Raw genomic sequence first — 22,179 nt, forward strand, 5'->3', positions numbered from 1 at the left:
CCCCTCCCAGCACCCCAGCCCGGGGAAACCGTGGTCCCAGCCCAGCCCCGAGGTCCACACCCCTCCGTGGGCGCTCCGCCAGGGGAAGGGGCTGCGCGGCTGGAGGGGCGGGGACAGCCGGGTGGGGGGCCTGTAGCAGCCGCCCCGCCGGTCCCCAGGTGCGGGACAGGAAGGAGGCCCGGGGGGAGGGGCTCCCGGAGTCCTGAGAGCCCCCCGCGCTGGCCTCCCCGGCGGTGAGTGGCCGGCCCGGCCCGCCCCGCGCGCGGAGCCCCCGGCTGGAGCGAGGTGCCAGGCGGGGGGTGCGGGGCCCGCGCGGGGTGGGCCGGGCGCAGGGGGCGGGGCGGGCGGGGGGCCGGGCGGGCGCGGGGCCGCCCCGGGCTGCGCCCCGAAGTGGGCCTGGCGGGGCGGGAGGGTCTGGAATGCCTCTCCCCGCCCTCCGCCCCGCCCGGCCTCGCACATCTGGGCCGCGCGCGGCCATCCGGCGGGGGGAGGGGGCGCGCGGGGCGGGCGCACGTCGAGGGCCGAGCGGTCGCGGGCGCCGAGGTGAGTGCCGGGCGGGGGGCCGCGCCGCGCGGGAGGGGGCGCTGTCGGGTGAGACCCCCCTCCCCACCAACACACCCTTCCCGGGGGGCGCCGGAGGTGGGGACACGTCTGCGAGTCCCTCTCCTCCCGGTGCAGCCGCCGCGGGTTTCGGGGAGGCAGTGGGGGGGTGGGGGGGTGGTCGCGATTGTACTTTCCCATCGGGACCCCCAGCGGCGATGCAGCGCGTGGGGGGTGCTGCAGAGACTCCTCTGCGAGAGGGAGGGGGGCTGGCGGGACTGCAGGAAGCCAGTGAGGGGGACACCCGGTGCCCACGCAGAGGTGGGGAATGGGGCGCGTGGAGTGGGTGTTGTGGGGACTCCTTTTAGGGGGTCCCCAGGGCCGGTAAAGCTGGAGAGCTGCGGGTGGGCTGGCCTGGTACCCAGGCACCTCCCGCTTCTTCTTCGCTGTGTGAGGCCAGCCTGGGGGTCCCGGGAGGGGTCTGGGCTTAATGAGGGGGAGGGTCGAATGGGTGTGAAGCCAGCTTGTGTGAGGGCCTGGGGGTGGGGGGCTCTTAAACGAGGTGGCCCCAGCCCAGAAAGTGAAGGAGTTGTGGGGTCCACTGGCTGCGAGGAGCAGGGCGCCCCACCGAGGTTGTTTATGCACCGGCCAGTCCAGGAGGAGGCCTGCAGGGTGGGGCAGGATGTATGGAGAGAAAATTAGAGGCAGGGAGGCCCAGGGCCCGTTTCTGGGACCCCCTGCCCAGCTCAGGAAGAAGCATTCCCCCTCCAGCCCCCTACACCCCATACACACACCTGCGAACCTTCGCAGACAGCCTGGGGCAACTCTTGGGGGTTTCCAAGGGAGCCTCCAGCCGGTGGCTGGGGAAAGTGGACAGCATTATCTTGTGGGGTGCCCAATGGAGAGGGGTGATGGGGGGAGGTGGAAGACCCACAAAATGGCCTGTGGGGAAGGGAAGGAGCAGATCTGGGTGGGCTCTTTGTCCTCATGCACAGAGGGAGGACAAGCTAGGTGGAGTCCCGAATCCCAGCAGCACCACTGGGTGCCAGGGCTAGGGTGTGGGGTCACTCGTCCGTCCCCAGCCAGGGAGCGCCACAGAGCTTTCTGTGTAGGACAGAAGTCCCCGGCTTTTGAGTCGGGGGTCCTGCTGGAGTGGGGGTATGGTTTCGTGTCCCCATTCCACCGCACCCTGTCTTGGTCCTTCCCGTCTCTGGGAACCATCAGGGCCGAGAGGCAAAGAGCAGAGGTTGATCCAAGGCCAAAGGCGAGTCAGACCACAGGGAGGGGAAAGGGTCCGCCTGGAGGTCAGGCCGGGGCCAGCGCTTAGCATGCGCTAGTGGCCAAGGAATGAAGTTACTTTCTGCCTAGGTCACACTGCCCCACCTAATCATCCACACACCCATGGCCACCAGCCGTCTGGGTTTGGGGGGAGTCTACCACCCCTCATTTCCAGCTGCTGACTGCACCAGGCACAGCTTTGGGAGGCTGAATTTGCCCTGGGCCGCCCCCCCCACACACACACACCCGTGATTAGCCTTTTTCTTCCATGTTTCTGGGGGAGGAGGTTTTACGCATGATTAGGGGGTTTCTCCAAGACAGACTGGGCGGGCTTGCATGTTTGTACAGCGGCCACTCTATCTCCATCTCTCAGAGAATCAGCAGGTCTCCCTCCCTCCCCAGAGAAGTCTGAATGATGAGAATTAAAGGGTCTGTTTGACCAAACACTTCCAGCAAGAGAAAAATTCAGGGGCGAGAGTGATAGCACAGCAGTAGGGCATCAGCCTTGCACACGGCCAACCCAGGTTCAATCCCTGGCATCCTGTAGGGCTCCCTGGACACTGGGCACTGCCAGGAGTGATCCCTGAGACCGAAGTAAGCCCTAAGCACCACTGGGTGTGGGCAGAGGGAGAAAGAGAGAGAGAGAGAGAGAGAGAGAGAGAGAGAGAGAGAGAGAGAGAGAGAGAGAATTCTGAATCTATCCCATGAATGGCGGGGGGGAATCTATTCTCGGGCTGGAGCGATAGCATGGTGGGTAGGGCATTTGCCTTGCATACACCGACCTGGGTTTGATTCCCAGCATCCCATATGGTCCCCTGAGCACCGCCAGGAGTGATTCCTGAGTGCAGAGCCAGGAGTAACCCCTGAGCATCGCCAGGTGTGACCCAAAAAGCAAAAAAAAAAAAAAAAAGTGTCTCTTGCACGCTGCCTTGGGACTGGGGGGAAATGGCACGGTTGCCTGAAGCAAAGTCTGCATGTGAGAGGCCCAGGTTCAGTTCTTGGTACCACATGGTCCCCTGAGCAGAGCTGGGAGTAGTTCCTGAGCACGATGGGTGTGGCCCAAACCAGAAACGAACAACACACTGCCTTTATCAACCACATCCTTCCCCAGATGTGATCCTCCCCGTGTGACCATTTAACAGGAAAGAGCACTGAGGCACAGAGTTGGCCTGATGTACTGCAACTCTAAGATCTCCCTGTTGGGACACTGGGTGTATCGCCCCCTTGGAGGCGGCAGTCACCAGGACACACTCCGGGCAGCTGGGAGATGACAGCCACATGGCTTGAACGTGGAATCCAGCTTAAGTGGCCACTCCTGGGTTTCTTCTTCCTGGTGGTTTTAGATCGTTTCTCCTCCCGATATGATAAAGCAAACTTGGTTCAGAAAACCCAGTCAAGTATTTCCCCAGCACTTAGCAAAGAATCTGGCACAAAGAATTGGGTTTTTTTTTTTCCAGAGGAATCCAAACAATGGATAAATAGGACCACCAGCTTTCCCTCGTGGTCTCGATCCCATGGCCTGCTGGTGTCGGCAGCCACTCTCCCGAAGGGAGAAACCCTCAAATGGGCGCTCTGGGGTGTCACTGTGCCCGCCATGCTGGCTTCAGGATGCCAGTGTGGAGCGCAGCATGGTGAAGCGACGTCCATGAGGTCGCTTATGCTTGCAAGCCAGTGGGAACCATCGCAGCGCCCCACCCCATCACCCAGCTGAACCCGTGCCCACCACCCCCTGCCCTCCAGCTGTTTTCCCTCTTTCTCGGCACAGCCAGATGCCATGCAAGTGTCCCCAGCCAGCCCCATCTTTCTAGACTCGGACAGGACGGCAAAATGGACTGTGTCTGGAGACCTCATGGGCACAGTCTTGGGAGTTTCCTGACGCTACTGGGTTTCAGCCTGTTGTGGGATTGGGCTGTGCAGGCATGCGTGAGCAAGGGTGTGTGTGTGGGTGTGGATGGGCCTGAGCGTCCACCTCGATGTCCACTGCTACTCTGCTCACACTACTCCCTGACTGGACCACTGGCCACAGAGAGCGAGTGGGCTCTGGGCAAACCCCACTTTTGTTGAGGGGCTTGTCAGGCCCACCCTGCGGATATTATCCTTGGGGTGGGATCAGGGCTTGAGGTACTAACAAGCCACCCAGGGCCCCTGGCTAGACGGGGGTGCCACCGTATCTCCTGCCTTCTGATCGAGGAGCTCAGGACAAACTCCTCCATCTGGAGGTCACAAGAAGGGCAAAACTCAGGGCTGGAGCGATAGCACAGCAGGTAGGGCGTTTGCCTTGCATGTGGCCGATCCGGGTTTGATTCCCAGCATCCCATATGGTCCTGAGCACTGCCAGGAGTAATTCCTGAGTGCATGAGCCAGGAGTAACCCCTGAGCATTGCCGGGTGTGACCCCCCCCAAAAAAAAAAGCAAACAAACAAACAAAAGATAGGGCAAAGCTCCCAGTGACTTGTGGGCTGCTGCCTCTGGCCTGGCCCCAGCGCCAGTGAACCCCATCTTGGAATGAAAAGCCTGTTTTCCTGTCCCTGAAGCTCTCCCTCCTCCCTCCCTCCAGCCACTGCCCACACACCAATTCCGTGTCCTGGTGACTTCTCAGATGCCAGCGCTATTCCTCCCCCTCGCTGACACTCCCCCAGGCAGGCCTGACTCCCAGCTCTGCCGTCACCACGATGCGGCTCTGGCCCACGAAAATGGGTCTAGCCAGGAGACCGGAAGAGAGCTCAGTGGTCAGGACTACATGCGGCACACACTGGGACCCTCGTAATACCTCAGTCCCCTAGCACAGTTAGGTGTGACCTTGGAACACCCCCCCCAATAAAAAACCACTGCCAGGGTGGCCCCGTGGTCCCTGGCACCTGGTCCCAAGCAGCACTGCATCCTCAGGCCCTTCCTCACATTGAGCCATCCATCCTCGTTGTCTGCGTTGAGTATCACGGGGATTCAGCCCCCAGGGATGGGAGTTTGGGCATACCTGGTGGTGCTCAGGGCTTACTTTTGACTCTGTGCTCAAGGGACACTCCTGGTGGTCTCAGGGGGGGCATCCAGGATGCCAAAGATCCAACCCGGGTCAACTGCATGAAGGGCAAGCGCCGTTCCCACTGTACTATCCCTCTGGTTCTTCAAACCTTTTAGTTTTGTTTTGGTTTGGGCTACACCCAAACCAAACCTGAGGTGCTCAGGGCTTACTATTTGGCTCTGCTTCCAGGGATCACTCCTAGCGGTCTCAGGGGACCATCCAGGGTGCCAGTGCCGGGGATCAACCAGGGTTGACCCCTCTTCAAACCTTTCGAGATGTGCTGTTGCCCTCCACGTAGAACCAGAACAGTCAGTAAGGACCTGCATGCCGGCTGAGCCCGGTCCAGGCCAGCCCCCTCCCTGCAGGCTTACGACCTGCTCCCTCTCTGTGCAGCTGGAATCCAGCTGTGACCTCCACAGCCTCTTCTGTCACCTCAGTTCACTTGTGTGATCACCCAGCAGAGCCCCTGGAGGCAAGGGCCAGTGTCTCTTGGGGTCACTGGTGTTCGCCAGCACCTGGCCCAGAACAGGCACCAGAGAACATTTCACAGCCTCCCGGTTCCGACACTTGAAGACATTTTTGAGGCACTCGGGAACAGGCCTCAAGAGAGATGAGGTGAAGGGACCGCTGCTGGTGTCAGTGGGGCGGTGTTGCGGCGAGGTTCTTTCGAAAGTAGCTGCTAGAGAGACAGATTGAAGAATTTATAAGCAAAACAACACAGAGCCTGGGAGGTGCTTCAAAGGACTCGAGCCAAAAGTAAATAAATAGAATAAATAAACATTCGGTGAGGAAGCGAAGGAGCCAATCAGTGCCATTCTGCCGGTCTGTTCCCTCCACAGCGACAGGGCCTGCAGCGATGCTGGCTGTCCCGGAGCTGAGCGTGCAGGGGCTACGCCTCGGTAAGACCCACACCCCCGCCCCCATGCTGCTCAGCCCGCACAGAGGGGAGCGTGTGTGTGAAGCCTGTGAGTGAGTGTGCTGCGGGTGAGAGAACGTGAGTGTGTGAGTGTGTGTGTGTGTGTGTGTGTGTGTGGGTGAGTGGATGTGAGTGTGTGTGGGGGGGTGAGTGAATGTGAGTGTGTGAGTGTGTGTGTGAGTGTGTGTGTGTGTGTGAGTGAGTGTGCTCCGGGTGAGAGAATGTGAGTGTGAGTGGGTGTGGGTGTGGGTGTGAGTGAGTGGATGTGAGTGTGTGAGTGGGTGTGTGGGTTGAGTGAATGTGAGTGTGTGAGTGTGTGTGTGAGTATTGTGGTATGTGAGTACATGAGCATGTGAATGTGTGAGTGTGTGTGTGGGTAAGGGAATGTGAATGTGTGAGTGTGTGTGTGGGTGAGTGAATGTGAGTGTGAGTGTGTGTGGGGGAGTGTGTCTGAGTATTGCGGTATGTGAGTACGTGAGCATGTGAGTGTGTCTGTGCAAGAGTGTGTGAGTGTAAAGAGTTGAGTGAGTGTGAGTAGGTGTGAGAGCATGTGGGTGTGAGCATGTGTGAGTGTGAGTGCATGAGCATATGTGTGTGAGAGCATTGTGAAAGTGTGGATGAGTGTGTGTGAGTTGCCTGAACGTGTGTATTTGTGTGTGTGCGAGTGTGTATGTGCGAGTTGTGTATATGTATGTGAATGTGTGTATGTGAATGGTGGGTGAGTGTGTGTGTGTGTGTGTGTGTGTGCCAGGACACAGGCAGGTCTGCTGGGAGCCCCCGTGTGTACGTGTGTGTGCGTGCCCAGGGCCCTGTGTGCGGCGGTGTGCGTGCCTGCCGGCCTGTGTTCTGCTGGGCTGGGCTCTGGGCTGGGCTCTGGGCGCTGCGGGGTGGGAGGCCGGCGGAGGAGGGGCGCCTCAGGAAGTCCATTCACAAAGACCTGGCGGGCTGGGCCCTTCCTTCCTGCCTCCCTTCCCAGGCTCACGCCGCGGCCACTTGGCTTCTCAAGCTGGAACAGGGGGCCGGGCCCAGGCCTGCACTGGCCATGGCAGAACAGGGCGACTGGGGCTGGGCCTCTCCGGGTCCGGCTTCTCATGCATGTTCCCAGGGCACCCCGAGGCCAGGGAGGATGGGGGCAGTCCTGTTCAGGGGGGCAGTCCAGCAGGGTCCTGGCCGGGCCTGAAGCCAAACGCATCAGTGATTGTGCTTGGCCTTCACGGGGGCCCCATTCAGCCTCCCATCCTGCACCAGGTGAAGCCCCAGGCTTTAGCCAAGCCCCCTACTGCATCCACAGTTACAGCCTCCTCTCCCCAGGGGCTCCAATAGCCGCAGGGTGCCCACGACCCTCAGAAGGTAGTGGACGCCCCTCAGCTCAGGGTTGGACTCAGCTAGGGCTCCCCCCACTGCTTGACCCTCCCCAGGCCACCAGCTGGGCCTGCCTGTGGCCCCTGTGGGGAGGGAAGGGGCCGCTCGCTCAGCTTCTAATTAATTAGAACCATGTGGCTGAACTTGGGGGGTGCGGGGGAGGGGTGCACCCCCAACCCACCCCACCTCCTCCTTCTCCTTCCCCAGACACCCTCACCCCATCTTTCTTGCCCATCTTTCTCAGGGCTACGTCCTTCCCCCTCCATGCTTCCCTCCCACTGGGATGGAAGGGGCCAGGGAGGGAAGAGTGAGTCCCCAGGTGCGGCCAGGCCTCACCCTAGAGGTCACCTCTAAGTGGTAACAGGCCTGCACACCACCTCCCTCTCCTCCCCTCCTGCCCCGCCCCTCCCACTCCCTCTTCCCCATCAGTGAGGCCCAGGGAGCCTTTCCCCGAATCGGGGAGGGGGGCCCTCTTCAAGCCCCCTATCCCCAGGGTGCCACAGTGGCTTATCCTGTTTTCACAGGCTCCAGCCCAGATCGCTCCCCCATCCCGAGCCCACCCGGCTCCCCTCGGACGCAGGAAAGCTGTGGCATTGCCCCCCTCACGCCTTCACAGTCTCCTGTGAGTAGGGCTGGGGTTGGGGGGGGGGGCGGTTCTGGGTGGCATGCAGGGGTGGGGAGAGGGAAGGAGCCTCCATAGGCCTCTGGCCTCTGCTTCCCAGAACCTTCAGCCTGAAGTCATGCTGAGCTGTAGGGGTGAAAGTTCTACTGAACGGAGGCCCAACAGCCCCCTTCAGGGATGGCTACTAGCCAGTGTTGGGCAGGTGTACTTTGGTGGCCAGGGCAGCAAGGGGGTGGGGAGTGGTGGTGGGGGGGGTGTGGTAGGTCACACCTGTAGTGGCACATGGAGGTCTGGGACCCCTGAGGTTTGGTACTGGGCTTTCTGCCTGTAGCTTCCGGTGGGGAGAGAGTGTTTCTGTCCTCAAATGGCACCCCCACCCCATTGCTAAAGCCCCTCTCTTGTTTTTTGTTTTTGTTTTACTTTTTTTTTTTTTTGCGTCATACTCAGCAATGCACAGGGGTTACTCCTGACTCTGCACTCAGGAATTACTCCTGGTGGTGCTCAGGGGACCATATGGGATGCTGGGAATCGAACGCGGGTTCGGCCACACGCAAGGCAAACGCCCTACCCTCTGTGCTATGGCTCCAACCCTCACAGCCCCTCTTTTGGCCCAGGCTTTTCTGAGAAGGAGACCTCAGGTTGCTCCAAAGTTGTTCGGAAACACTCAGCTGAGTCAGAGGGAGGACAGAACCTCCCCCACTTCCCTGGGTCACCCCACCAGGATGGCCTCATACCCATGACCCAGCTTTGTCCCCAGGGTTCCAGGCCTGGCCTAGAGGAGGCAGGAACCTCTCTGCCTGGGTCTCTCTTCTCAGCCCCTAAGGTGGACAGTGGGGCTGAAGGGGTAGTACAGTGGGCAGGACATTGGCCTTGCATGTGACCACCCAGGTTCGACCCTTAGCACCCCATATGGTCCCTTGAGCCCCACCAGGAGTGATCCCTGAGCACAGAGCCAGGAGCCACTCTGAGGTCCTCTGGGTGTGGCCCAAAAATCAAAAAGAAAAGTTGGGCAGAACTGCTCAGGTCCCTGGGACCTCAGAGTCGCCTGGACACAGGCCGGTGCGCTCCCGGGGCACCCAAGCACCAGGAACGCCAACTCAGCCTAGGCAGAGGGCAGGGGATGGGGGTGGGGACAGGAGCTTGAGCCCTAAACCACATGAGGCCACCTGCGGGTCTCCAGGGCTCAGCCTGGGAGCAAAGGAGGGCATCCAGGCCCGAACTCTGGGTTAGGCTGCTCTGGGCCCCAGCCAGGAAGTGGAAGGGCCTCGAGTGGTCAGTCTGGCCCTAGACACTGCCCCCTGACTCTGAGCCTTGCCCTTGCAGAAGCCCGAGACCCGATCCCCTCAGCCAGCCCCCTTCTCCGTGGTGGTGGCCATTGATTTCGGCACCACGTCCAGTGGCTATGCCTTCAGCTTTGCCAGTGATCCCGAGGCCATCCACATGATGAGGTAAGGACAGCCAGGCTGGGAATTTGGAGGGTGCACCTACTCTAGGGTGGGTCGTCCCAGAAATATGGTCACCTCACAGCTCCTTTCACCCCCAGTCTTGGGTTTTCTGTTGCAGGCCAGGTCCCCTGCCTTAATTGGAGTAGCTGCCTGAGAAATGGAATTTTTTTTCTGGGTTTTGTGTGGCTTAGTTCTTAGGGGTCACTCCTGTGGCACACCAGAGACCACCTGATGCCGGGGATCAAACCCAGGCCCGTTGCATGGGAAGCTTGAGCCTTAGCCCTCTGAACCGCACCCCTGGCCTCTGGGCTCGCGTTTTCATTTTTATTGAAAATGTAACAGAGAGGTTGGAGAGATGACTCAAAGGGTGCAGGAGCCCAGGCCTGAACCCATGGTCCACCGCATGGACCCATGAGCATTCCCTGATGAGGCCCCAAAACAAAAAAAAAAAAGAAATAGTAAAGTGTGGTGCGGGAGAGACAGTGCAGTGAGCAAGGTGCTTGCCTTGCATGCAACCTACCCAAGTTCAATCCCCAGCATCCCATATGGTCCTCTGAGCACTGCAGGAGTGATTCCTGCATGTAGGGCCAGGAGTAACCCCTGAGCGCCGCAAAACAAACAAACAAAAGACATAGTAAAATGCGTAAATCTCTTTCTGGGCTTATATATAAACACATGCATCTATTCTTTTTTTTTAATTAAAGTGGGATATCCACCTGGCCTTATTTGGTTGTTGTTCCATGTCACTCCTTTGAACAGCCACCTCAGAGTACACGGTGCGACTGTACTGGCGTCTTGGTCCCACTGCCTGTAGTTCAGGGTTTTAGCTGTCTTCTAATTTTCCACTCTTACACAATGCAAATTCTTCTGTGTATTATTCAAAATCGAATGACCCTCTTTAAAAATTTGTGCTAGGGCTTTAAGGGGTCGATCCCAAGATCCAACATCTCAAAAGCAAACAAACAAAAAGCAACCAAAAAATGGAAGGCCCAGAGGGTTCATTGCTTGGACAAGTCACCCGACATTTCAGAGGAAATGTCTCAAAAATCCCATTCAGATGTTGCTGAGTTTTGTTTAATTAGGTGTGTTTTGTTTTTTGAGGGGAATTTCAAATGGAATTTCAAATTTCAGATAGCCAACCAGGCTAGTGGTCAGTGCAAGGGCCCAAGGATTCGATGCTGCCCAGACCCTGTGGTGGTCCTAGATCACCCTGATGGTGTTGGGGGCCTTCTGGGCTAGACCCGATGATAGTCAGAGGACTATGTGGTACCAGGACTACTGAACCCTCTACTTGGGGGTTGCTCTAGTATCTCCTGGCCCCAGGAGTTCTGTGTAAATGATACATTTGTTTGACTCCCCCATTCCCACCCTGCCTCAGCACTCTGCCTCTGAGTCAGAGAGTCACACCCAGTGATGCTCAGGGGTTACTCCTGGATCTGCACTCAGGAATTACTCCTGGCAGTGCTCAGGGGACCATATGGGATGCTGGGGATTGAACCCAGGTTGGCTATGCGCAAGGCAAACACCCTCTTCACTGTGCTATCGCTCCAGCCCCTCTCTGAGTAAACCTTAAGGGACTACAGTAGGAGGCGGAAATATAGAAGACCCCAAAGCTCCCAACCCAGATTGAGAGCACCATACTGAGAGCAGGGGGCAGGGAGCTTCTCTGGGCCTGAGAGGTTGTATGGACGAAGAGATGGAAGGGTCACTGTGGGGGCTAGAGAGATAGTGCGAGGAGTAAGGCATTTTCCTTCATGCAGCTGACCCATGTTTGATCCTCAGCACCCTATAACATCCCCCGAGCACCGCCAGGAGTGATTCCTGAGTATAGAACCAGGAGTGATTCCTGAGGGTCAGGTGTGACCCAAAAAGACACATGCACACACAAAGAAAGATCACTCTCTCCCCAAACTACTAGTGATTTCACCTGCATGAACTTGGTCTATTTTTTTCTCTGCTCTCTCCTCATCCATTCGGGCTCTTCCAAGCCTCAAGAAGCAGCTAGAAGTGTCCCTTGTCACCACCCACTGCTGAAGTCCACCCATGCTGGACCCCGTGTAAGGACATATAAAGTGACACTATCTCTATCCTGTGTGGAGATGATGATAGTCCACATTCTGGGACATTCTGACCTCCTCCTAAGCCCTGCCTTCCAGCACACCAGCCACCCTTATTATTTCTGGGTTGAGGACCAGAGAGATAGTACAGGAGTAAGGCCCTTGCCTTGCACCCGACAAATACCCAGTGCTGCATAGGCTCCCCTGAGCACTGCCAGGAGTAATCCCTGATTACAGAGCCAGGGGTAAGTCTTGCACACTGAAGAGCATGCCCCTCCAAAAAAAAAAAAAAAAAAGATATCCAGAGATCTCCACAACCACACCTAAGATCAGCCCTCACCACTGTCCGGGACAGCTAGGATTATCTTCCACCCGCTTTTTCCTTCTTCAGCATTCCCTCCTTTCCAAGCATTTGCTCTGTATGTGTGTGTGTGGTGGGAAAGTGGGGGGTGGGGGTACAGAAACCTTGTAAAGGCAACCGTGGCGCTGCCTCTTCAGTCTACACTTAAAAGGCACCAAGACAGAATTCAGACGTGGCCTTTGAGGCGCCTCCTTATCTGATGTTAAATTCCTGTGTTTTCTCTCGCTGCACTCGGAGCCAACCTACAGTGAGTCCTCCCTGCTCGTCCATTCCGCGGAGCTTTTGCAAACATGTCTGGAGCCCCAGTTCCTGCCCCACAGGGTGGAGAGCTTGGCCTCGAGTGTCAGGGAACCAACAGAGAAGGGGAAGGATTTGCCAGGCCATTGAACTGGGCAAGTCCTTGGGGAGGGGTCGCAAGGGTGGTTTGGAGTCTCAGGTTTGGGGGCGCCTGCCAGAGGCACAGTGGATTGGAGGTTTTTAGATAGGAATACTTGGGAAGAGGCTGGAAGGAGCTGGGTGGGGGAAGAGACCACCCAGGCAGATGATGGCCTCGGCTGCTTGTTAAGGTACCAGGGAGATGAGGTCCAAGGGAGCAAATACCTCATAGGAGAGAGTGGGAGCTAAGAATGGTCAAGGGCGTGGTTGGGGGTAGGACTTTTGAGGAGAGAGGATCCCCTGAACATCCTTTATGGAGATTTAAATTGATGCCAAGCAACATCTTCAGGGACTTATTATTAGTTCCCACTTATCGTTGGAAAGACTGAAGCTGGGAAGCTATGGGCCCGCCCAAAGCACGCAGCTGATCTCCGCACCCCAAAAGGGGAAAAAAGTTGTCAGTGATAGCACTGACCGCCCTGTCCATCCGCAGGAAATGGGAGGGCGGGGACCCAGGCGTGGCGCACCAGAAGACCCCCACCTGTCTGCTGCTGACCCCGGAGGGCGCCTTTCACAGCTTTGGCTACACCGCCCGCGATTACTACCACGACCTGGACCCCGAGGAGGCTCGGGAGTGGCTGTACTTCGAGAAATTCAAGATGAAGATCCACAGCGCCACTGTGAGTTCCATTCCGGCTCGCGACCCGCAGGAGCCAGCCAGGCGGGGTCAGGAGGGGAAAGGGCAAGCCTCGGACGGATGGCCTGGGGGAGGAGGGGCCGAGGCTGGAGCTACTGGACAGCTCCCGGTGTGGGCGGAGCTGTGGGGGTGGGGCTAAAGCGGTACGGGTACTGGGTCCTGGGCAAGGGCGGGTTCTGGTGGGCGGGGCTGGTGGGCGAGGCCAAAGCGGGAGGTCGGGTTGGGGCGGAGCAAGGGAGGGGCTTGGTGGGTGGTGGGCGTGGCTAATCGGGGTTTGAGTGGGCGGGGCTCTGATCTGTGGGCGGGGCTAAATCGGGGAGTTGGGCGGGCATAGGGAGGGGCTTAGTTGGCGGTAACCGAGGGGCTAAGGTGGGGAGTTGGATGTGGCAGGGCGGGGCTTGCGGTTGGTGGGCGGACCTACAGCGGAGTTTGCGTTGGCAGGCAGGGCCAAGGGGGCGTGGAGGGTGGTGTGGGCGGAGCTAACGCTGGAAGGGCGGGGCTAAGGAGGTCCGTGGCGAACACTGGCGAGGCTGGGGATGTCTGTGCTTAGGAGGAGGGGAAACCCCGGGAAATAGGGTGACTTTATGAGAGAGATCAGGAAAGCGGGGCAGCGCGATGGCCTCTTGCAGAACCCTCCTGTGTTCCCGCCAGGATCTCACCTTGAAAACTCAGCTGGAGGCCGTAAACCAAAAGACAATGCCGGCCTTGGAGGTGTTTGCCCATGCCCTGCGCTTTTTCAAGGAGCATGCCCTTCAGGTACACTGCCCGCCCGGGCTGCAGAGCCCAGACCCCCCTACCCCCACCCTTTCTGCTCAGCTCATCCCCTCCGCCCACCTCCATCATTCTCCTCTGGATACCTGTTGTTAGAAGTCAGAGGTCATCTCCAGCCCCGTCTTTTTCTATTTGGCAGAGCCCGTATCACTGTGCACATGGGGGAATGAGGGGGGCGGGGTAAGGGGGTACAGTGGAGCATGGATTGGGGACTGTTGGGGATTCCTTCAGAGGGCTAGAGACAGCCCCCAAACCAAACTAGCCATTCCTGTCCACTCCTGCTCCAGGAGCTGCATGAGCAGTGCCCATCACTGGCAGAGAAGGACACGGTGCGCTGGGTGTTGACAGTGCCCGCCATCTGGAAGCAGCCGGCCAAGCAGTTCATGCGGGAAGCTGCCTACCTGGTGAGGATGTGTCAGAGGGCCTGGTTAAGACCCCACCAGTCTGCAAGGTCCTCCGGCTTTTCCCCTCTGGGCACTAGGAGGATGTGGGGTCTACAGGAAGAGGTTAGTGGGCAGCAGACACAGCCCTGGCCGGGTTAGCCAGTGCCTAAGCCCAGTCTTCCTGCCACAGAGTTCAAGAATGGTGGGGCGGGGGGTGTTGGGAATCTCATGCATGTGATCTCGGCTCTAGCGAGATGCCCCCATTGACTGGTCATGGTCAGGTCAGGAGCCAAATTTCTGTGCATCTTTACCAATCTGTTCTTGATTACTGCCAGGTGGGTGCTGGAACGTGAGAGGTCCTCTCCGAGCTCTCCTTTAGGTAGTTCTTCAGAGAAGGGGTCACAGGGAGCCCACATCATCCCTCACCCCCACTGAGTGGGCAGGACACTCAGACATCCACTTCCACTTGCAACTCTTGGCAGGAACCCTGCCACCATAGGGAATGGCAGTAACGGGGGCTGGTGAGGGGGTGTGGAGGGGCCAACCCCTGGAAGTTCTTGGGTAGAGGGAATCGGGAAATAGGGCCATGACACTATACAGGGAGGTGATTGTCATTGGTGTTTGCAGGTCTTTCTGCCATAATAGATACCCCAAGGTCTCAAGAAAAGAGGGGGTACAGCTCAGTCACCTGTTCTCCAGGGGACATAGGCTGGGTGCAGGGAGGGGACAAAGCCTTCCAATGCAAGACTCAAGGTCAAAGTGATAGTGCATCGGGCAGGGTGCTTGCTTTGCATGTGGCCAACCCAGGTTCAATCTCCAGCAGCCCATATGGTCCCACAAGTATTGTCAGGAGTAATTCCTGAGTGCAGAGCCAGGAGTAACCCCTGAACACGGTCAGGTATAGTCCCCCCAAAAAAACAAACAAAAAGCAAAACTCATTCCTGGAGCCTTAGGGGGTGCCCTAGGACCTCCTAAAGGGACCTCAGGCTACCCTCAGGACATCAGGACCCTCAGCCCTCCACCACATACCTGTGGACTTGGCATGCCTTCTGCAGAGGTCAGGATGAAAGTAATGCTGTGCTAAGCCAAAGCAAATACCCCCCCCCCCCAGTGCCCTCCTTCGGTGTACCCACCCTGCTTCGTCCCACAGTGTTCCCTGCCTGGCCACTCAGGAAGGGCTGGCCTGGGTAGGAAGCAGCCATGCCCACCCCCTCCCCGTCCTCCACCAGGTTGAGACCTGGGGATACCAACAGCCATGGATTGCTTTTCATGCTTGTCCCCCGACCAATCAGGAAGGATCTGTGCCAAGGATTTTTTTTTTATCATCTCCCCAAGGGTGTGTTGTGTTACCTGCAGTCTCCCTAGGAGTTTCCTTCCTTCTGTCTTGAATGCTATCCACTTGAGGGGGAGGCCATGGCCACTTTCTGACACCATCTGGTGAGCGGAGAGTGTTCAGAGAGCCAGGCGGCCTGCTCTCCGGCAACTCTGAGACGCACCCCAGCATATAGTATTTAGGGTTTGTTTTTACTTTTTTGGCCACACTTAGCCATGCTCAGGGCTGACTCCTGGCCCTGTGCTCAGGTGTCACACCTGGTAGTGCTGGGGATAGAACTGGATTTGGCTCCGTCCAAGTCTCTTAATCTCTCCAGCCTCTGACGAATATAAAATTCCACGTATCTTTTTAGGAGGAGGATGTTAGGGGAAGGGAGCACACCTTATGGGGCTCAGGAGCTACTACAGGCTCTATGCTTGAGGGTCACTCCTGGCAGTATGGAACCGGCATCAGGTGCATGTAAGACAAGTGCTGTAATCTCCTGTCCTGTCTCTCCAGCCTGGCCTGACACACACTATACCAGTCTCCACCCTCCGCCCAGCCTGTGCATGGCTGGACCCCGCTCCTGTGGAGGGGGGCTTGCTCTGCTGCTCTGCCCAGCTGCATTGCTGGAGGGGCAGTTCACAGGCACTGTAGATTTTCACTCTGTCTGGGACCTCTTTCAGCTATCTCTGCCATCCTTGGCCAGGGTTACAGACTTCCCAGCCTGGTTTCAGAGTGACTGGGGAGCCACATTAAATGATGCAGCCCAGGGGCGATCATACAGTGGAGAAGGCATTGACCAACCTGAATTCAATGCCCGGCACCCCATATGGTCCCCCAAGCACCGCCAGGAATGATTCCTGACTGCAGAGCCAGGAGTGACCCCTGAGCATCACCAGGTGTGGCCAAACAAAACCAAACAAATAACAAGATGCTGCTTGGATGGGCGGATGTGCTGCAGAGGGGGAACCCCACAGACCTGGCTGTCTGGCTCCCTGGCTTGGGGGAGCATCTTAGGTGTGGTAGCCTCAGAACTCCTTCCCCCCACCGCCCACCCCGCACCCGACCTTCAGGCCGGCCTAGTGTCCAGAGAGAACGCAGAGCAGCTCCTCATCGCCCTGGAGCCTGAGGCCGCCTCCGTGTACTGTCGGAAGCTCCGCCTGCACCAGCTGCTGGACCTGAGCACCCGAGCCCCTGGCAGCAGGCATCTGGGCGAGCGCCGCTCCATCGACTCCAGCTTCCGCCAGGGTGAGCTGCCCACGGAGTCACAGAGACAGAGGTTTCTGGTCTGTGGTCTGAGGGAGGAGGCACTAGGGGCGAATGTGTCAGAAGGTGAAGGCTCACCTGCTCTGCAGAAGGGAGGGTTCGCTCCTGCCCTGAGTCCAGGGGTGAGGAGAGACATCGCCTGCCCTGGGTACTGATGGAAGGGAACTGGTGTGTGCTCAGGGCTTACTCCTTGCTCTGCACTCAGGTATCACTCCTGTGCTCAGAGGACCGTACGGGTGCCCGGGATTGAACATGGATCGGCTGCGTGCAGGGCAGCCGCCCTTTCTGCTGTCCCGTCTCTCGGGCTCCTCCAGCTTTCCCGGAAGCAGCTGCCTTGAGCACCTGCTGCCAGGACCATGCAAGCCAGTTCAGCCCAACCTTAGTCGCCCTCCAGGGTCACCCCACTGCCCCTCCTCCAAACCCTCCTTGCCTGATTTTGCCACAGCCTGAGCCCTCCTGCATTCAGGGGAGGACGTGCTGGGCCCGGGAGGTGGCTCCAAGGGCTGAGAGCAGGCTTTGCCTGTGCAACTCCAGATTCCCCATCCCCAACTCTGGTTATGATTCTCTGAGCACCTGGGAGCAGCCGTGAGCAGCACCAGGTGTGACCCAAAATTTAAAAAGAAAGGAAGGGCCTGAGCAGGTTGGGCATTTGCCTTTCACACAGCTGACCTGGGTTCAATCCCCAGCACCCCATATGGCCCCTTGAGCACTGCCAGGAGTGGTCCCTAAGCATCACCAGGTGTGGCCTCAAAAACAAAAAAAAAAAAAGAGAAGGAAGGTTGGGGCTGCAGTGACAGTGTAGCAGGTAGGACATTTGCCTTGCCCTGCACACAGCCGACCAGGGTTCAGTTCCCAAAACACCATATGGATCCCAGAGCTCACCATGCCAGGAGTGATTCCTGAGCACAGAGACAGGAGTAAGTCCTGAATACTGCCGGATTGTGACCCAAAAGCAAAAACAAAAACAAAAAAAGGAAGGCGAGTTACTGTATGCAGCATTTTCCCCAAAGAGTGACCAGAGATTGCCCCATTGGGTTTCTCTGGACCTCTTTTTTCCCGGGGGGTGAGGGAATACCTGGTGATGCTCAGGGGTTATTCCTGGCTCTGCACTAAGGAGTCACTCCTGGCGGTGCTCAGGCCACATGGAATGTTCAGGATTAAACCTGGGGGAGCCACAGCAGGTGCCCACCTGCTGTACTACCTCTCCAGCCCTCTCTGGCCCTCTTGCGGCGCAACACAGCCTTTTCCAGTTAGGAGAGCAGGGTCAGAGGCACTGGCTGACTCAGGTGTTCTTGGAGGGTGATGGCAGGGGAATGGTATTAAGGGTGGAGGTTGAAGGGGCGGGGGTGGTACAATGAGCTGGAGCACGTGGGGGACCTGGGATTGTTCCTAGGCACCACTGGAGAGTGACATCCAACACGAGGCCAAGAGTGGACCCTGAGCATCTCTGAGTGTGGCCAAGGGGGTAGGGGCTACAGGGGTGGGGGGTAGAAGGAAGAGAGAAACAAAAAGAGAGGAAGGAGGGAGAAAGGAAGAGAAGAATGGAATAAAGGAGGGAAAGGGGCCCGGAGTGATAGTACAGCAGGTGGGGCACTGGCTTTGCACACAGCCAACCCAGATTCAATCCCCAATACCTCATGTGGTCCCCAGAACCCCACTAGGAGTGACCCCTAAGTGCAGAGCCAAGAATAAGCCTTGAGCATCTCTGGGTGCAGCCCAAAGCTTAAATAAAAACAAAGGAAAGAAAATGAGATGGAAAGGGAGGAGAGGGGCAGGGGAGAGAAGGAGGGAAGACAGAAGCGAGGGAGGGAGGGAGGAAGGACAGATGGACCTAACTTCACATCATGTTGTCTCAAATCCCAGCCCGAGAACAGCTGCGAAAGTCCCGACACAGCCGCACCTTCCTGGTGGAGTCGGGGGTCGGAGAGCTGTGGGCTGAGATGCAAGCAGGTGGGCACAGGGGATATTTCTTGATGGGGGTGAGGGTGGTAAGGGAACATTGGGGAAACCAGCTTCAGACCCATAGAGACCAACCAACTATTTCAGCCCCACCCCCACCCCCACCCCCCAGCCACACCACATTCTTCAGGCCATTCCTCCTGGACAGTCTCCCTGAGTCCCCGTGGGTGCACAGAACCCCTGGGATCTCTCTCTCTCTCACACACACACACTCACACACACACAGAGACGCGTACACATGCACACACGCGCACACTAGCCTGAGGTTCATCAAAAGCCTAGAGCTCCTCCTTGGCCCCTGGAGCGGCCTGGAGCTGAGTGTGGCCGCTCCGCAGGAGACCGCTACATGGTGGCCGACTGCGGGGGAGGCACGGTGGACCTGACGGTGCACCAGCTGGAGCAGCCCCACGGCACCCTCAAGGAGCTCTACAAGGCGTCCGGTAAGTGGCCCCGCGGCTCGGGCGTCCCGTGCCAGCCCGGCTCGCTAGCGCCCCCTGGTGGCCGCGCCGCCGCTGACGCTCCCTTGGCTCGGGCCCTCCCCAGGCGGCCCCTACGGCGCGGTGGGCGTGGACCTGGCCTTCGAGGAGCTGCTGGGCCGCATCTTCGGCCAGGACTTCATCACCACCTTCAAGAAGCAACGGCCGGCCGCCTGGGTGGATCTGACCATCGCCTTCGAGGCCCGCAAGCGCACGGCAGGGCCACACCGCACCGGGGCGCTCAACATCTCGCTGCCTTTCTCCTTCATCGACTTTTACCGCAAGCAGCGCGGCCACAACGTGGAGACGGCGCTGCGCAGGAGCAGGTGCGCCCTTGCCGGTGGGGCCGGGGGCTGGCGGGGCGCCTGGCCGCTCTCACACGCACTCCATACATGCACGCTCCACACACGCTCATATACTCCATGCGCTCCACACACGCGCATATACTCCATGCACTCCACACATTCTCCACACACGCTCATATACTCCACACATGCTCTGTACACACTCCACACACACTCATATACTCCATGCACTCCACACCATACATGCTCCATACAAGCTCTACACACGCTCCATACTCTACAATAAACTCCCTACTCTACACATGCTCCCTACTCCAGACACACTCCATACACCACACATACACACACTCCATAATCCACACACACACTCATACGCTAGACTCTGTACACCACACATACTACACACACACACACACACACACACACACACACACACACACTCACAACTCAATGCTCTTGGCTCTTTTGCCGCGGACCTAAGGAGACTTGTTCCTCATGCCTGGAACAGGAGCAGTCTAAAGCCCTCAAAGAGCGGGCGGGAAAGGGGTGCCAAGAGGTGACAGTCAGAGCCCAGGCACACTGGCCGATCCTGACCCCCGAGTCCCTGGTCCCCTTTGCCCACACAGTGTGAACTTCGTGAAGTGGTCCTCCCAGGGGATGCTCAGGATGTCCTGCGAGGCCATGAACGAGCTCTTCCAGCCCACAGTCAGCGGGATCATCCAGCACATAGGTGAGCCTCTCGCGGCATTCCTCCCTCTCCAGCCCATGGCCACACGACCCTGGGATGACTCCCCCTTTTGATCGGAGCTCAAACTCCCTTCCGCAGTCCTTTGCTGGAAGGCAAGCCAGCGTGTTCTGGAACTCCCGGGAGAGGCCGAGTAGTGAGGGCATCAGCCTCCCTCTGGCGCCTCTGTTTCCCTGTTCATAAAGCGGGGTGATAGCAATGGACTCCCGAGCATCTCATAGGGATTAAAGAGCAGGTGTCAGCAGGAGAGCATGGAAACAGGTAAGGCACTTGCCTTGCATGCTGCTGACCCTGGTATCCCTGAGTTCACCTAAGGACCTCTGAGCACCGCCAGGGATCGCTCCCGAGCAGAGAGCCAGGAGTAATGAGCACAGCACCTTGCCTGCAGCAGACTGGCCCTTGTGGAGCAAGAGAGAGAGCGAGTGTCCGGTCACGGGGGCGAGGCCGGTTAGGAGAAGAGAAGGAGCAGCAGCTGGTGGCCTGGGCGGGCTGCAGGCGCTCGCCCCTGACCCTCCCCCACCTCCTCCCCCCTGCTCCCGCAGAGGCGCTGCTGGCGAAGCCCGAGGTGCAGGGCGTGAAGCTGCTGTTCCTGGTGGGCGGCTTCGCCGAGTCGGCGGTGCTGCAGCACGCGGTGCACTCGGCGCTGGGCCCGCGGGGCCTGCGCGTGGTGGTCCCGCACGACGTGGGGCTGACCATCCTCAAGGGCGCCGTGCTCTTCGGGCAGGACCCGGGCGTGGTGCGCGTGCGCCGCTCGCCGCTCACCTACGGCGTGGGCGTGCTCAACCGCTTCGTGGCCGGCCGCCACCCGCCCGACAAGCTGCTGGTGCGCGACGGCCGCCGCTGGTGCACCGACGTGTTCGAGCGCTTCGTGGCGGCCGAGCAGTCGGTGGCGCTGGGCGAGGAGGTGCGGCGCAGCTACTGCCCTGCGCGGCCCGGCCAGCGGCGCGTGCTCATCAACCTGTACTGCTGCGCCGCCGAGGACGCGCGCTTCATCACCGACCCGGGCGTGCGCAAGTGCGGCGCGCTCAGCCTCGAGCTGGAGCCCGCGCCCGGCGGCGCCCCCGACGGCGCGGCCGCGCCCCCCGCCCGCCGCGAGATCCGCGCCGCCATGCAGTTCGGGGACACGGAGATCAAGGTCACCGCCGTGGACGTCAGCACCAACCGCTCCGTGCGCGCCGCCATCGACTTCCTTTCCCACTGAGGCGGGCGCGCGCGTGCGCGCGGGAGCCGCGCCCGGGGCGGGTCTCCCCCCTGGCGCGGGGGGCGGGGGTGGGACGCGGGACGCGATCGATCCGAGCCCCCTTTCCCGCCGCCCCGCACCGGGCCCTGGCTCTCGGGAGACGGTCGGGCCGGCCGGCCGAGGACTGAGGTCAAGGAGATGCTGAGAGGTGGAGCAGAGGGTGGGGGGTCTTGCCTTGCACCACCTGCACCTCATACGGTTCCCCAAGCACAGCCAGGGGTGATTCCCGAGTGCAGAGCCAGGCGTAGTAAACTCTGAGCATGTCTGGGTGTGCCCACCCCCACAAAAGAAGGGGACGGTGAAGTTTGTGGGCGCACCCATTGGGAACCTGTGAAAGAGGGGGAGGGGCTGGAGAGGTAGCACAGCAGGTAGGGCGTTTGCCTTGCCAACCCGGGTTTGAGTCCCAGCATCCCATAGGGTCTCCTGAGCACCGCCAGGAGTAACTCCTGAGTGCAGAGCCAGGAGTAACCCGTGAGCATCTCCAGGTGTGACTCAAAAAGCAAAAAAAAAAAGAGGGGGAATGGGAGCCCGTGACCCCCAGGGCCTGCTGAATGCATCAGAAGGGCAAGCCCTAGCCTCACCAGGGGAGGGGTGGGCTTTGGAGAGGGGCGGAGGGAGGCAGAGCCGGCCTGGTGGTTGCGGGGAATGACTGCAAGCAACAACAGAGGCCAGGTGCCTTGCCCTCCCACTCCCCCACATGGCGCCCACACTCCAAGGGGCAGTGGGGGTGGAGGCCCATATGGAGGGAACATGCTGGAGGGGGCTTCCCTTAGGATAAAGGAGGCTATCTGGGGAGGCCCCACCACAGATGACAAGGGCTGACTTCCACCCTGTTGCAGCCAGTGGGCAGTGGGGATGCCCACCTTACCCCCAACCAGAGCGCCCTCAAGGACAATAAAGCAAGCATTTACACCCACGGTGAGCCATCGCCTGCTAGTACCTCACCAGTGGGGACCAACTGTGGACAGTGGAAGGACTGGAGGGCAAAGTGCGAGCCCCTGGTTCAGTCCCTGCCACCCGTCATTGCAAGGCGTGTCTGAGCTCCGT

At 59.1% G+C, this 22,179-nt stretch overlaps 2 protein-coding genes across 2 annotated transcripts in view; one reads left to right on the plus strand and one right to left on the minus strand.

Moving 5' to 3' along the window:
• SIGLEC1 (sialic acid binding Ig like lectin 1) overlaps positions 1-4,730 on the minus strand; it is a 58,842-nt gene extending 54,112 nt beyond the window's left edge. Inside the window, exons 1-2 of the mRNA XM_056121582.1 lie at positions 4,717-4,730; positions 4,464-4,517 (exon numbers count right to left, since the gene is read on the minus strand). Coding sequence (XP_055977557.1) covers positions 4,464-4,517; positions 4,717-4,730 — 68 coding nt within the window. The remainder of the gene's footprint in view (positions 1-4,463; positions 4,518-4,716) is intronic.
• HSPA12B (heat shock protein family A (Hsp70) member 12B) lies at positions 432-21,118 on the plus strand. Its single transcript, XM_056121454.1, has 13 exons — positions 432-543; positions 5,677-5,736; positions 7,640-7,737; positions 9,061-9,185; positions 12,469-12,655; positions 13,324-13,428; positions 13,731-13,847; positions 16,215-16,389; positions 18,271-18,357; positions 18,702-18,806; positions 18,910-19,168; positions 19,774-19,877; positions 20,435-21,118. Exons 2-13 carry the CDS (start codon positions 5,694-5,696, stop codon positions 21,091-21,093), a joined length of 2,064 nt encoding a protein of 687 aa, XP_055977429.1. The 5' UTR covers positions 432-543; positions 5,677-5,693; the 3' UTR covers positions 21,094-21,118.
• The last annotated feature ends 1,061 nt before the right edge of the window (positions 21,119-22,179 follow it).

Source organism: Sorex fumeus, unplaced genomic scaffold (assembly GCF_029834395.1).
Source record: "Sorex fumeus unplaced genomic scaffold, SorFum_2.1 ptg000044l, whole genome shotgun sequence".
NCBI classification, from domain to species: Eukaryota; Metazoa; Chordata; class Mammalia; order Eulipotyphla; family Soricidae; genus Sorex; species Sorex fumeus.

Bases quoted from the DNA above. Each gene is read 5' to 3' on its own strand.
- HSPA12B (XM_056121454.1), top strand. From the start codon at position 5,694: ATGCTGGCTGTCCCGGAGCTGAGCGTGCAGGGGCTACGCCTCG. The intron at 13,848-16,214 runs GTGAGGATGTGT...CCCGACCTTCAG, and splicing joins TGCGGGAAGCTGCCTACCTG to GCCGGCCTAGTGTCCAGAGA. The intron at 18,807-18,909 runs GTAAGTGGCCCC...GGCCCTCCCCAG, and splicing joins GGAGCTCTACAAGGCGTCCG to GCGGCCCCTACGGCGCGGTG.